The 15,278-nt window shown below is 37.7% G+C and overlaps 1 protein-coding gene across 2 annotated transcripts in view; it reads left to right on the top strand.

Moving 5' to 3' along the window:
• The window catches only part of ARB2A (ARB2 cotranscriptional regulator A), a 263,785-nt gene that overhangs the window by 137,947 nt on the left and 110,560 nt on the right, over positions 1-15,278 (top strand). For both annotated transcript variants that reach the window (XM_066568884.1, XM_066568883.1), the window contains one exon: positions 14,176-14,295. In XM_066568884.1, the coding sequence (XP_066424981.1) occupies positions 14,176-14,295 (120 nt within the window). The remainder of the gene's footprint in view (positions 1-14,175; positions 14,296-15,278) is intronic.

The following is a 15,278-nucleotide window of genomic DNA, read 5'->3' as shown; positions in this document are numbered from 1 at the left end:
AAGTGAGATTGATGTGCATTTAGAATTACCAAGAGTTGTATGTGTTGAGGAAACCAAAGATTTTCTGGGCTCTTAAGCAGCACTTTGAGATCTTGTTGTCTGGTACTTCTAGTAAAAACATGGCATGAGAAAACTATCATGCAAGTATGCATGCAAGTTTGTGCACACAGGCACTACCTACAGCAAAGCACACAAAAACTACTCATGTTCTTGCATGTTTGGCGTCCTCTGAACTCCATAAGATGGCCTCTGACTTAACGCAGGCTATGACAGACATAGGATACATGAGACTGGAAAGTTTTCTTTTTCCCAAAAGCAAAAATTTAATCAGTGTATCCAGCTATATAATATAGCAAGGGATTTAAAATTTATTTAGTTCAGGCAATACAGCTGGTACTTCATAAGCATCTGCAGTGTGTTCTTTTGGACTGGTGTTTCCTTGCAGATGTTCCTTCATTTTCTTCATTCCTATCTCCTATCTTTTCCACCTGCTGTGTGACTGATAATAATCTAATTTCATGGATCTTGCCAGTTCAGCCTATGTCCTATAAAAGTGGACAATTACCACTTAACTGTGTCACAACTACTCTGTTCTTAACCTGGGAAAAGAGAAGCTTTAATTGCATGTAGATATTAAGATGACAGATCTTTATATCTTTGGGATCTGGTTTGCTGAGGAATTCTTTTGAATTTATCAAATAAAGTAATGAAGAAATTTAGCAAAGCTTAGGCTGCCTAAGTAATTTCGAAAGATTTCCAGGTGTGGCCTTAGGCTTCAATGCATCACTGCCCTCTCACATTCCACTTTGTAGTACATCTCCCTACTTCTCTAGCTACTGCTCTTTTCATGTTTGAAAAATGAACAAACACATTTGATGACAGGATTGTGTTATTTATCATGTGTCCCTTGCACTGGTTGCAAAAAAAAAGGTAGGCTTACATTTAATGACTGTTGATTATCTTTAAATCCATTATGAGTGAAGACTGTGTGTGAAGTTATCCTCAGTGAGTTATGTCATGGTTTCAGTTGCTGCATGCTGCTCTGACTGCATGCAGGCTCTGAATGCATTGCCTTAAGTGAGTAAATGAGTTATGGCTGTGATAGATCTTAAAATAACAGCATTTGATTGATTTAAGACCACTTGTCTTAAATACCTTTCTTCTGCTGTTTGCTGTTAGTTCATTATGTTCTTTTACCATTTCCTTTCCCTTTCTGTTTTGAGCTACTCTAGCTGACTTACAATTTTGCTGATGCATAAATTGATTTTTCTCTGGTGGGTGCAAACTGTGTTGGCACTGGAGCAGAAGTTGAGACATTATTGTTACTCTGTTACACTGGTGGTAAATAACCATGACATCACTTTCTAAGAACACCGTGAATAGAGCTGTTTCTACTCAAAGATAAAGTGACCAGGCAGAGTTCAGCTTTGCTAGACTATCAAAGACAGATGGCAAAAGATGACCACTGCCTCACTTGTACTGTGGGTCCACAGAGCATACAAATTTGGAAAGGTAATGTTATGGCATGGAAGTAACAGAAATTATTTCATGTCCAAAGTGCTGCAGTCATCTTCAGGACTTCTCTGGAGTGTGTGCAAATGCCTTTAAATCAAGATTTGAGGAGCTTTCACATCGTACGTTTCTTCACTCCTGCGACACTAGAATTACGGAGCTCCCACTTTCTTCCTTTTGTTGGAAAGTGTGAGGTATGGCAGTTGTGACCAGTCCTGGCAGAAAGCACTTTGAGCATAGTTTTGGACTATGTGACCCTCAGGTGTTCTCTCCAGCTGCTGTAGTTCAGTGATTTGACATTGCAAAGTTTCAACTCAGCCCTCAAAGAAGTATTTGATCTATGAGTAGACTTTGTGGACATTGTGAAGAGAGGCAAATTTCACTGTCTCAGAACATTTACTGCTACTGAGGTTGTGGTTGGCCATCCACACTAGGAGGGGTAGGTGACCAGAAGCTTAGACCTTTAGACCTTATTTATACCAGAAGCTTACCAAGCTATCAGCATGGTTAAAACAATGTGATCTTGCGCATGTACTGCTACAGAAATGCATATTGAAAGATATAAACCCCTACATACAGGCACTGATATTTCTTGGCATTTTTAACACTGGGGTGTTGAGCAAATATTCAAATATTCAGGATTTCTTCAGAGCTCAAGAATTTCCCCAAGACAGATTGCTATCTTGAATTAGCCTGAAAGATATTCAACCAGAACAGCAGTACGAGTTTTTTCACAGATGTTGTCCAGATGTTATTAGCATGACCATTCTGGAATAATGGAGAGGATACAAGTGCCCACATCCTTCCTACTTCCTCTCCTTTGTTATTTTTTAATCAGGATTTTGTCTACCTTGCTAATTTGAGTCCACAAGATTTCATTTTCAGCTATAAAGCAGTTCTTGAGTTTCAGAGTAAAAACACCCTGTGACATGTAAATAGATCATTTGCAAAGTGCATGTTTAGGAGTGGATAGACATGACAGAATTAAGAAGTCTGTCCTTTATTAAAGCATTAGTAAATAGTGGTTTAATTAAGCCTGTACACAACTGCTTCTTAGAAGACTTTGTCTAGCAAAGCTTAGCTGCAGGCCAGTGCATTGCCTACAGGTTGCCTTGAAGCTCCTACACAGAAACATTGCTTCTCTTCATCTCTTGACACCTATGCCCATGTTCATGAAGAGTTACAAATTACTTATGAAACTTTTGTCCAGTTTTGTGGGAATGCTGGACCTCCAAACAAGTCCATGCTGCTTGGGTGTTTGGTCATTGCACTCGGATAGAATGAACATGATCACAGGAATTTCTAAGATGCCTGGTACCTGGCAGCTGTGAGTTCTTACCACTCATTTTCATCTTTATTACTTAACAAGATTTAAGGTTTAGAATATGTTTGTATAAAAACATTTACTCTAATAGAGCTAACAACAAAAATAGAAAAATATGTTCAACGTAGATTGTTAAACAGTACTCTGCTGTTCATTATAAGAGCTGTCAGAGCTAGCTCTTCCAGTATCTCAATTAGCCTGAAGATCTGGTTAATCAGCTTCTAGAGGGCAACCAGAACTAGAGACAAGTTACCCAGAGACTTACAGCAGTTACAGCTTTAATGCTGATGCCATTAAGAACAGATCCTGCAGTTACCCAGATCCATTCTTCTGCACAATCTCTTCCAACACAGAATGGAGTCTGTCCTTCTTCTCTTTTCCTGTTTATCCAGGGAACTTCTGTTAGAATTGTTGTCTTTTTTCATCCTGGTGTAATGGTTTTTAGCAAACTCAAACTTCAGATGATAAATGTTGGAGAACTAATTTGTAAGATGGACATCGGCATACAGAGGAGTTCAAAAAAAGGAACTAAAAAACCATAATTTTTTAAAATTAAATCTCAATAAGGATCTTTGTCTCCAAAACTAAGTAATGGTTTGAATGAGGGAAGGCTGCAGGTGTTCCAATGCACTTAATCTTTGTCTTAAAATATGTCAGACAAATGGTGTTTTCTAATAATGGATTAATGTGGCATCAAGGCCTATTTGTAACAATAACAAAAGTGGCATCCAAATGATTTTTTGATGGTTTTTGTTATCCCACACAGCAAAATAGACATAGATTACATATTAATTTAAGATACATATTCACAGGATCTTCAGTTATCCCTGGAATTTCTGTTCTGTTGTTGTTCAGTCTATAATCTCAATGAGACACCCAATGTTTGGACTATGCCACCTGAGTTACAAGATTGCTTCCAATTTTCCAGTTAGGTCAACCAAAAAAATTAAGATATGCTAGAGGGTCGGTGGGAAAAATTCATATCAAAACAACTGCTCAGTATGTCATTATGACAACCTGCTGTAACAAATGTGCTTCTGTTTTAATTTATGACAATTAATTGCTAAAAGTAATTTAATCTGACAGTAGCAAGGTGTTGAAAGACTCCTGAAGATGTCATAAAAGTGACCTTTCTGCCCATGTGCAACCAAAAGCCATTTTTAACAAGGAGGCTCAAAAACAGTACAACTTCTTTTGTACTTCGTTAATTAGTTATTGATTTGAAACAATGCTCTGCCAAATATTGTCAGATTAGCTAGACGCCAGGAAGGTCACAGTGTGACAGTCTAGTCCTGATAATCTTATGGTTTATAAGAATTCTTTTTTACTTTGAACCTTTTGTTCTGATATCCTGAGAATTACATTTCCTGGCTTTAGCATCTGTGCTAATTTAAAATACAGCCAAGCTGTCTGTTATGTAATTGGATGTTTTGAGTTGTTAAAAAAAATTGCAATGTGTTAGAAGAAAATTGCTGTTGATCTAATATCTAATGATCTTCGACGACAGCGATGCACCACTACTGCAATGTGAATGGCCTTGCTAATCTGTGTGGAAAAGAGCCTGTTTTAATGAAATAATCAACACGAGGGAATCACAGAGTTCAAGACAGAGGTATGACAGGCAGGTTCTGAGGTTGTGTAGCAATTCATTGGGATGAAAGATCATTTCCTAGGGTACATTATTGTGAAACAAAAATAACAGAGGTGCATCTGCACAGGAAAATGAGGAAGCAGAATTCAGGGTTAAATCGCTAAACATTCAACTTTTCAGCTTATTCAAATGAGAAACAACAGAAGATTCAAATCTGAATTTCAGATTGTGTTTGTTTTTAGATAATTATAAGCTAATGACAGTTCCTTCAAATACAATTAACTGTAGTCCTCTACATATTAAGGCACTTAACCAAATCTTTGTAACTGTGCATTAAGTAGTATATCAGTTTCCTTAAAGTACTGAGCACTTTGCAGTCCTTATTAAGAGAAATAAAATAGCTTTGAGCCTGTTAAATCTTTCTTTCACTTAAATAACTGCTCTTGAGTGTAATAAATAGAAATGGAGAAGTGAAGAACAGTGCAGAGCAAAGCCATTCCATTTCATTTAATTCGCACAAAAGATAGAAACTCTGTAACAGAGATTTTACAGTTGAGGTTTGTTCTGAAACCATAGCTGTTAATGAAAATACTAAATTGTTACCTTACTTAAATGTGTTGAAGTTTGGGTAGATCTGTTGTTTCCTGTGATGGGGAAAGCTGCATTTTCCTTGGCAAGAATGGTAATTTTCTTGCAGTAGCATGGTTTAAAAAAAAAGTCTGTTTCTCATTACAGCATATAAACAGATTGAAAGAACAGGATAATAAATAGGCTTTTGAGTACTATAGAAAATAGAAAAATAACAGTTCTACATGACTTCCATTGAGAGTTTTTGAATGTTTCAGGTGCATTCATTTCCAAAGGAATTGCTTTTAGTGTTGAGAAAAATGCGTGTAATCAGTTAAATGACTGGCATGATCTCTTTGTGTCTTATGAAGATAGTTCTTTTTATAAAAGTATTGTATTCATTTTTATTTATTTGCTCTCACAATTAATCTGTTAATTGCCAGAAACATGGCTGCTAAGGAGGTTATCTATGAAGATACAATCTGATGGTTTGTTTAGGAAATACTCTTTTTTCCCATAATTTGGTCATACAAAAGGCAGTGTTTGGGTCCGTTATGTTATAGGCAGAAATACATTGTGGGCAGTCCCTGAGATTGAGTAGTTTGGAAAGAAAAAAGTACAAGGAGGCATAAAAAATGTAAAATGTAGGTATCCGTAACAGTACTGAAATGCAGCTTTGCAGTCTTTGAGTATTTTTTACCAATTGGAATATCTTTGGCCAAGCTGCTATAGTTGTTACTTAAATTAGAATGTGTAAGTTCACCTGGAACCCTGCAAATTATATGGAAAAGGGAAAAAATACACAAAACCCAAGATGTCTGTCAGAGAGCTAAAAGGGAAAGCAGTTGGCTTTTTTCTTAAGTAAAACCTCCTCTGATTAATTACCCTTCTTCCTCCTATTTATTCTCCTGAAACTTTTTCATCTCAGTGAGTCAGCGATGTTCCTGTGCCCAGACTAAAAAAGATGACTATCATATTTGTGTCTACTTACGTTTTTCTCTTAATTAACTTATTGGTGAAGGTCATAATTAAGAGCCACTGAGTAACTGATTTTGCCTGATTTTTCTTGGTTTTGATCTCCTTTCCTGCACTTTACTAGAAGACAGTTGGGTGGTGATGGTAAGATTTGCCAGACTCCAACAGAAGTAATAATGGGAAAACCCAGACTTGAACAACAGCCTGATAAAATTGTCTTACTCTGGCTGACAAGCAGATACTTTATTAAAGACAATATAATAATATTTGAGACTTATTTAAGCCTGAAATCCAGGATTTACTTTGTAAACAGCAAACCCTTTCAGGTTACAAAGCCACTTGAATTTCCAAATAAAAAGCTGAAGAAGTAAGGAGAGCATTTGAACAGAGAAGCAGAAGGTATTTGCCATGCAGAGAGGCTGAGTCATTGCAGAGTGAAGGACATAGATAACGTTTGCTGCTTTCTTTATTTTTGCACAGATCCATTCCAAACTCACCCTGTTTAACTCTCAGTTTCAGTGCAAATATAAGAAATTCCATCTGCAGCACCAGCCTCCTAAAAATGCTCATATATCATTTAACATCTACATGCTTCTGACATAGTGGTGCTCTGAAGCCCTCCTATGAAGTCCCACATTTGCCAAAAAGGAAGTATAGTATTAAACCAGTGAGGCAATAATGCAGCTGAGACCACTGGCACCTCTCTGAAGAGCAGTTGTGGGCACTAACTGTGTTGCTCTGTGGTTTCAGGGCATTGCTGAGCAGGTTTCAGAACTGTTGAAATATTTTAAGTGAAGGCTTAGAGGCAGGGCCTGTGGTCAAGAGAGTGGAAAGTGTTTTGATTTCCAGCTTGTTCCTCACCAGGCAGCGGTGATTGGAGTACCTTGGAAACAGGAGATGAGAGTGGTTTGAGGTTTTTAATCCAGAAGTTCCTTTAGGTTTTCGGTTAGGAATTGTAGTGATTGAGGGTTTAGCTGGAAAAATGCTTTTCTGTCTTGGAGTTGCTTTTTTTTTTCCTCTTGCGTGCCATAAAGCTGGAGTATAAAGCAGAAAAGTAACTCACTCCTGCTGCCCTAGCCCTACCATGTTAGGATCCAAGCTTGCTCTGTTGAACATATATATATAGCATAACTCTGAATTTTATTTCCTGACCACTCTCACCAGGGAAAGCCCAGCTTGCATTTGAAGTGGGGAAAGTAGGACAGGATCTGAAGTCATCTTCAGTGGTAATTGTGGTGGGAGCTAGGGAGAGCAGGAGCCCTGGGGAGGAGACCAAATGCAAAGCATAAAAACCATGGCTAGGCATCAGTCTTGCATTAGCTAAAATTTGTAATTTTAAGCATAATCTCAAGAGTTGTACCATAGCAAAATGCTTTGTCATCCCATGAACGTCATCTCACGTTATCACCACTTTGTCCCAAACCAGCTCTTCATCCCCTCTGGCCTGGTGGAGGAAATTTAAATTTTGTATCAGTCCACCAAATGCATTTGTGGTTTACATCTTTTATTTGGCTATTTGATATGCCAAATATTGCATGTTTCATGGAATACTTCTGGTTTTAGCAGGACTGTTGAGATTGCAAGCTTTCCTGATGAATTGTGGGCAGTTTTGTTGGTGGGACTATCTTTAACTCAGTATCATGGACATTTAACTGCAAAATGTAAGATTTCTGGTGTTTGTGCTGCTGACTCTGTGCATACAACATTACTTCATAAGGGTCTTCATAAGCAATATCGGGAACACTTCCATGACCAGCCCAATTCACAAAACAAGTAGAAGAAATTGAAACAGAAACATCTCAGATAGATTTGGGAATAAACTGAGATCTATAATACAAAAAAAAACAACTTCAAGTCACTTTGCCACTTTGTTTTCTGAAGGCGTGTGCCAGATAACAACCTTGGCTGTGCTATTTGTATCCTGCAACTCCACAAATGACTAGACTTAGCTCTTGTGATACCTGGTCTCTCCTTCTGTCTCAAAACTGGCTGCTGCCTGCTGCCAGAGTATGTATCTTGCCCCTACCTCAGAAAGTGCCCTTTAAAAGATAGTACAATTTTTTATTTCACCCCTTCTTCCTGCAAGTGCAAGAGTATGGCATTTTTACATCTGAAGACTCATGATTTAATCCCTGCTAAAGTCATAAGTAAGGAATTTCTGAATACAGATGCTGAATAAAATAACATCACTCATGGATTTACATGATTTTAGTGTTAAACCAATGCAGATACAATGTTTTGTGTTTCATAGAGCTACACCAGACATTGGTGACCATGAACCCACTCTGCACAGCTGCTCAAATCCTGCTGAGTATTGTGGTTTTAATATGGCAAAGTATGCAAGTAAAATCCATGCAGAGCCCATAAAGGAGGAAAGAAATGTGTCCTCTATTCAGAATTTCAAGGCCAAAGCATCAACTGTCTATGGTTTCATCTCTTCTCTTATTTTCTCTCAAGTTGTCTCACTCAGGACACAGTAACAAAAATAACTTGGTTGACTCACTGCCCAGTCTTCATCATCCTTGCTTTCCTGTGTTCTTTACATAACCTGCTAAACTGAATTTCAGATACATGTCAGATTTAAGATTTGGTATAATTTGCCTCCACTGTCACTTTTTCCTCCACTATCTCCCCCACTCACAACTGCTTTGCTGCTGAGATGGTCTTGGTGCTTGTTTCTGCAGCATCCTTTTGTCTGGTTTCACACAGCTGCAATTGCCCCTTTACAGAAGATACTGCTATGGCATGGTTCCTGAAAGTCATGCTTCCTGAAAGCCGAGTTATGTAAGAGTTGTGCAAGAGCCAACCCATCTTCATGTTTACATATGTCCATCTGTGTAGCATACAGATTAACATTGCCTATTGTCAGTAAGTTAAGCAGAAATACAATTCCTATGGTTAATAAAAGATCCTTGCTGTCTCCTGGGATCATCTCTTGTATTGTAGTAGGGAACCTTTCCCAAATAACTGTGCAAGAATTCTCTCAACTCTGTGATTGAAAAGGTAAAAAAGATTTTCAGATAGATGGGATGCTTCCTAATACGCTGGAATTTCTCAGTTAAAGTCAAAATCTTGTTAAATGTCCTGGTCTAGACACTTTCAAGTCTTGTCTTCATGTACTCATGCTGCAGAAATATATTAATACAAAATGCGTACTTCCACTTCCTTTCCTGTTTTCAGTTTATATCCTCTCTTTACTTTAATCCTCCTCTGTGGTTGTAATGCCATAGTCACTGTCTTTGCTATGGGGGAAAAATCACATACTGGCTGTTTTTTTTGCTTGTGTTTCAGCTTTATTGCCCTTGAAGATATCCTGGTTCTCAGCCAGGACAGCTAATTTTTTCACAGTAACTGTGAGGGAACAGAGTCTGGAGCCATGTGGGCATTTCTAGATTATTATTCTGTATCACCTCTTGTCACTGTCAGGGCAGAAATGCTTCCCAGAAGGAAGGGGAATGGCTTGTGGTCAGGAAGAAGAGCATGAGTGAAGAGGATCTGTCTGCCATTTTGTTCATTTGTGGGTCACACTGGGTCAGCTTGGGCTCATGAGCATTTTTGGCATGTAAATCACCCTCTTTTTTCTGTACCTTTCTTATTAATAGTGTTACTGTTACTGTTTGTTTTCTTATTTCATTACCGTTTCCAGTAAATTCTTCTTATTTCAACCCATAACCTCTGTCTTTTGTGTCTCCCGCCAGACACAAAGAGCAGAAGAGCAGTGGGAGGAGCAGTGTCTGGTTTGGATTAGTCTTGGTTGGGGATATCACTAAATTAGGGAGTAATGTTCCTGAACCATGACAAAAGCCTCTTACACCACGTCCTGCATGGAAATTTTGGAGCTGCTCTGGTGGTAGTAACCCATCGTATAGTTTCATTTTGTTCTCTCTAGTGAAAAAGTTTTTGTCTGATGTAAGGCAAATATTTGCAAAAGGAGTGAGAAAAATGCAACAGGTGATAAGCATCATTTAGGGCTCATGAAAGGTGCTGTTGTAACAGGATATTTTTATACTTATATGAATTTTAAGTGTCATGATTTTTTGGAAGGGTTGGGGTGAATTGCGAAAGTTTACCTGCCCCAAGGCTCCCTGAGGCAATGGGACAAACTGTACACAACTGTCAAGATATTACTGGTGGGTAAGATCTAGCATCTCCAGGGACAGGAGATCAGAGCCTTCTGTATCCTTCTGGCCTCCCAGCCAGTGTGCAATTCTGTTCTCCCGTATTTAACTCATGTACCATACTTGTTTATAGTAGCTTATCAAGTTAGAAGGAGAAATTGTTTTGCTGTGATAAATGGTAATTAGAGAAATCACCTTCAAATAAATTCTTTTAAAGCTGGCATATTTCCCTATTTGTATGCTTTCCCTTGTCTCAGAAAAATGTGATTCCTACTTCTTGATTTAAAAAAAGCCCTGAAAGTAGAAGGTTACCAGATCTGAAAACTTAATTTTGTAGTGTTTATTTTTTTTCTTTATGTGACTTTTTTAATTTTGATGTATTAGAAGTTCAAGATGGGGATCTGAGCTGCTCTGCCTCAGTAAAACTAATAGTGGTTCAATGCCTCCAGATTCAAGGCCTCAAGGCCTATGACTTTCTGGCAACAGGCTACTTCGGAGGGAAAGAAATAAAAAAGGGAAAAGAAAAAGAAATAAGTAAAATTTGGTGCTGAAACACAAAATACGTGAACCTGTCACAGTAAGCAGTCTCAAAGGGCAAGCTGCTTTGCAGGAGCTAATTAACCTTAGGAAATAATTACACAAATATGCAAATGTTGTTTAGACAATTCCATGTGTTATCGACTCAGGTAGTCCATCATAACTGCAGACCTTGTAATGTCTAGGTGTTAGGATCTGGCATAGTTGATAAGGCTTCAATTGCTGCATCACTCCAACCTGGTATTTAACAATTAATGACTGTGATATTACACTGGTAAATTTAACCTGTTTTTTGAATGCAACAGAATGTCATATTGTATTCACAGTGTGCATACTGCTTATCTGTGTATACCTAATGGCTCCAACTATTAAAATGTTATATATCTTTCAACTCCTATCACTAACCATGATGGAAAAAATGGCAGACCAAAATATGAGTTCACTCCCTCCACGTTTCTGCCCAATGGATGGCCCAGGAGTAGCCTTGTTTGGATTACTTTGCATTGCATAAACATTGCACTAGGGCCTTTTCACTTCATACAGAGCTTAATCTTTTCTTCCCTTCATGTCTAATTGTATATATAATGATCAAGAGGAAGGGTTTTCAGAGGGATGGAGACCCACAACTCCAAAGAACCAGATGACTTATTTTGACATAGAATTACCTGCTGTAGGTAAACACTGCTGACCAGCTTTCACAGTGGGAAGTCGAAGTTCAAGTTTTCCTGTGCGTCTCCAGCTCAGTCTGTTTCACAAACGAGAATGCATTCAGCCTGAGATGCTTTTTGAGGTATATAGTGTGATTTCTCCAGGCTGATGTCCATTCATTTCTGTACACTTGTTTAATTTCTGTACAATTGTGTAGATAATTACGTAAACTCTGACTGGAAGACCCCCTCTCTATCAAATAATTTAACAATGTTCAATATAAGTGCATTCAATTTAGCTTCAATGAAATTACAGAAAGCAACAGCTGCCTGAGACTGTCACCTTTCATGCTGAAAATGCAGCATCCTGTCTGATAATTTAATCCAAGCCAGGCAGTAGAGGTTAAACCTCAGAGACCCAGTGCAATTTGAAATCCTAAGGAGATCAGCTGTGCACTGCTCCTGCAGCTGGATATTCCATGTACACACCTGGAGCCAGGTCTGAGGTATTTGTAATATAGGCTAGTTACAAGGGAGAAAAATAAGCAGATGCTCTGAAGAAAGGGCATTTTTTCTAAGCATTTAGGACTCCTCCAGACTCCTTACACATATGTGCTTTTCTTGCCTTGTTTAGGGTTTAGCAGAGTGTACAGCAACCCAGTTTATCCTGACATTTTATGGTTGTTGTTTTTTTTTTTTAACTGGTAATAAAGGAAGTGACAGTCTATATTTAACTCGTTCTAGCTCATTCCTTTTTACTTTTATAGAATCCTGTTGAATCTTTGTACTAGACTGTGAAGCTGTGAAGTTATTAATTTAGTTTACTAGAGCACTGGTTATGTTTTGATTGGTGAAAGCTTTTTTGGGCTGAGTTCAGAAGCTTTTTGCTGATGTCTTAGTCTTGTGGAACCTAAAATGGTGTGCTTTTACTAGCAGTGTGTCAAATAATAAATTCAAAGTAACCTGAAAATGCTATAGTATGCAGAAAAAATGTCCTCTTTTTCTCAGATTATTTAAATAGCATTGGGTAGCTATACAAAAATTGCTGTTAAAAGTATCAATGCCAACATTATTATTGAAAAATAAGTACCTCCTGTGTACATAACTAAGATAAATCTTTTAGATAAATCAGTAATTCTGAAACTTTCTCAGTGTTTTAATGTACTTTTTTCTGTACAGTTTATAGTGTATATCACTTTTGCATAGGAAACTCCTGTTCAAGTTGTCCTTCATCTTTATCTTAATAACTGGTTTGTCAATCATATTTTCGTTATGTAATTTCTTCTAAAAAATTTCCCTCATTCCTCACAAAGGGAGGAGTCTTTACTTTCTGTACAGATCTACACAATCAAATTTAAAAACAGCAACAAACTGTTTTGAAGTAAGTCTTTTCCTATACTGAGGTAGTTTACAATAGGTGATACAGAATTAGTTAAAACCACGCTCTGTCATAGTCAATGAAGAGCAGAATCTGTCCAGGAGTAAGAGAAACTCAGGTTTTTCTGTCTTGAAATGACTGCTGCTGAAGCAGAATCATTATTCAAAAACTTTAAGTCAGGATCCATAATATATTTGTTGCCATCTCACTCTTGCTTACTCTTAAAAAACAGGGTATGAGAATAGAAATAAAAGCCAGAATCAACCACATTATTTAGGTGTGTCTCTTCCCACTGATTTTAAACACAAAAGCTTCAATCCCCAAAACTAGTTGCAGAATGCAATTGAGATCTAGATCACCTCAACATTCTTGATAAATTTCAATAATTCACACTGTGTAATTAGCAACTTCTGATTACGAGTGGCTTTTACTGGTTTGTGCTTTCTTTTTCCTACAGAAACGAGGCTTTTCTTGTCTGTGTCTGAGTGAGCTAAGGATATGAAGTTGTTGCTGGCACCAACCAAAGGGAAAAGGAATGCAAACTTTAGGAAATTACATTACCTTGACTGATCAGCTCTTTCTGGCATTCAAGAGTCTGGAAAGAGCCAACATTGTTATCCTGGTTGTGTGAAATGCTGGCAGAGCCAGGGTACCTAGCAGAGCATCTTATTCTTGTTGCCTGAGACTAGACCAAATTTGTAGTTATGACCTCAAGAACCCAAGAAAAAGGGAAAACTAGAGGGGTATAGTTCTTTCCAAGAGCCTCAAGGATACAGGTACACAACCATGAGTTTCGATGAGACTGCACTAAAATCAATGTGTATCCCTCTAGTGCCTTCTGTGGCTCTTACACTGGCTGACTTTGACAAAATCTTATTCAATAGTAAGAAAGCGTGGTCCCCTAGCTACCAAAAACTCCAAAGTAATGGCTGCCACCAGTCAAGAGGTGTTTTCTTTGCTCAATATCTCATAGTCTACAATCACAAAAAGTAAGATTTGAAAGAGTAGTTGCAAATACCATAATTTTAATCTTAGTTCAGTTTTCCAGTGGCTCATAGTATGAAAAAAAAGTAAAAATAGAAATTATAGGTCTTTACCAACCAAAATTATTCTACAATTATGTATTTATATTGTTCTTACCTGTTTTTATTTACCAATCTAAGGCATAAGTACTTTAAACAAGCCCTCAGCGAACAAATATTTGACGGAAGAGTTGTCAAAAGAATGAAAATCTGAGCTATGACTCATAATTCCTATGAATGGCTCTGTTTAGCAGAATTGTCATCATGGTATTTACGTAAAATTTTGCAGATGCATAATTTTGTTATACTTACTAAAGTAAGCTCAGAATGCCACACTTTTACTGCCTTTATTTAGACAAAAGGATCTGTTCTCTTTTTGATACTCTAGTGTGTATTCATTTAATCTTTATTTTAACAAAACATTAAAACATATAGAAACACATTTTTAGACAGAATTGCCATTTTTTAAAAGATAATTGTCACAAACATTATTTCTTTTTGCAGGATAATGGCTCTCCTGAAGAACATGCGATTTATGTTTGGGACCATTTTATTTCCCAGTCAGCTGCAGAGAATGTATTTTTTGTTGCTCACAGTTATGGTGGACTTGCCTTTGTAGAGTTGGTAAGTGTGAATTCTCCATTGCTGTCTTTTCTCAAGAGTGTCACAGATTTCTACATTCTTTGGGATCACCTTATTGAAAGTAGCTAGGTAGAAACAGCTTCCAGTGGTCATGTACAGGTTGGTCAGGATTTCTTTGCAGCCAGAAGGTCGCTGCATCTTTTCTAGTTTTGAGATAGACAGTAAGGTCCCAAGTGTGCATGAACCTGAAAGACTGTGGGGAAACAGAATATGCTGCATCCTTCTTGTCCAGACTATGTACTGAAAGGCACCAGTTTCTGCTGTGGGGAAGAAATACCTGGGGGCATATGAGACTAAGGACATATAAGAACAGTTTTAAAACGAAGTCCCAGACACAAATACAGCTTTTTTGTTTATAGATTGGAACTGAATGTGCAGGGAAATATGGCAGTTTTATTCAGTTTTTGCAGTTTTTCTACAAAGATCTGCAGAACTTGCTGGAAGGACTTCTGTTTTCCTATTTATTAGGCTCTGCAGCGATATAAGGTGGGAAAAACTTTGCTCAGTGTAAAGCTGTTCTACATCTGGTGCTGAAACTGCTGAACATCTAGTTTGTCAGTCTTTCACTCTTTTCTCTAAAGGCAGATCTCTCGACCCCATCTGGTATACCAAGCTGCCTGTTAAACTTGTGTATCACTCTGTCAGTGTAGCTACAGTCTCCTCATATGATTTTAAAACAGTAGTGTAATCAGGATATGTTTTATTGAAGAAAACTACAGAAAAGTAAGGGTCCTGTTTATTGTGGGAAGTTAAATTGCAGAGCATTAGGACTGGTTTTATAGACACAGGAAACAGCAGACATATATGTACATCTTTTGTGTACAACACATTCGTTTAATCTAACTGAAAGTTGATTAAGGTGTTTCCTGCCTGAACATGAGATGAATGACTTAGTTAAGAAAAAGCACGCCATGAGCATGTTGGTTTTAGTCTTGATGTTGCTCCAAGTAGCAATAACAATCCAG

This window comes from Molothrus aeneus, chromosome Z (genome assembly GCF_037042795.1).
Source record: "Molothrus aeneus isolate 106 chromosome Z, BPBGC_Maene_1.0, whole genome shotgun sequence".
Lineage (NCBI taxonomy): Eukaryota > Metazoa > Chordata > Aves > Passeriformes > Icteridae > Molothrus > Molothrus aeneus.
This window is presented reverse-complemented; position numbering and strand designations above follow the sequence as displayed.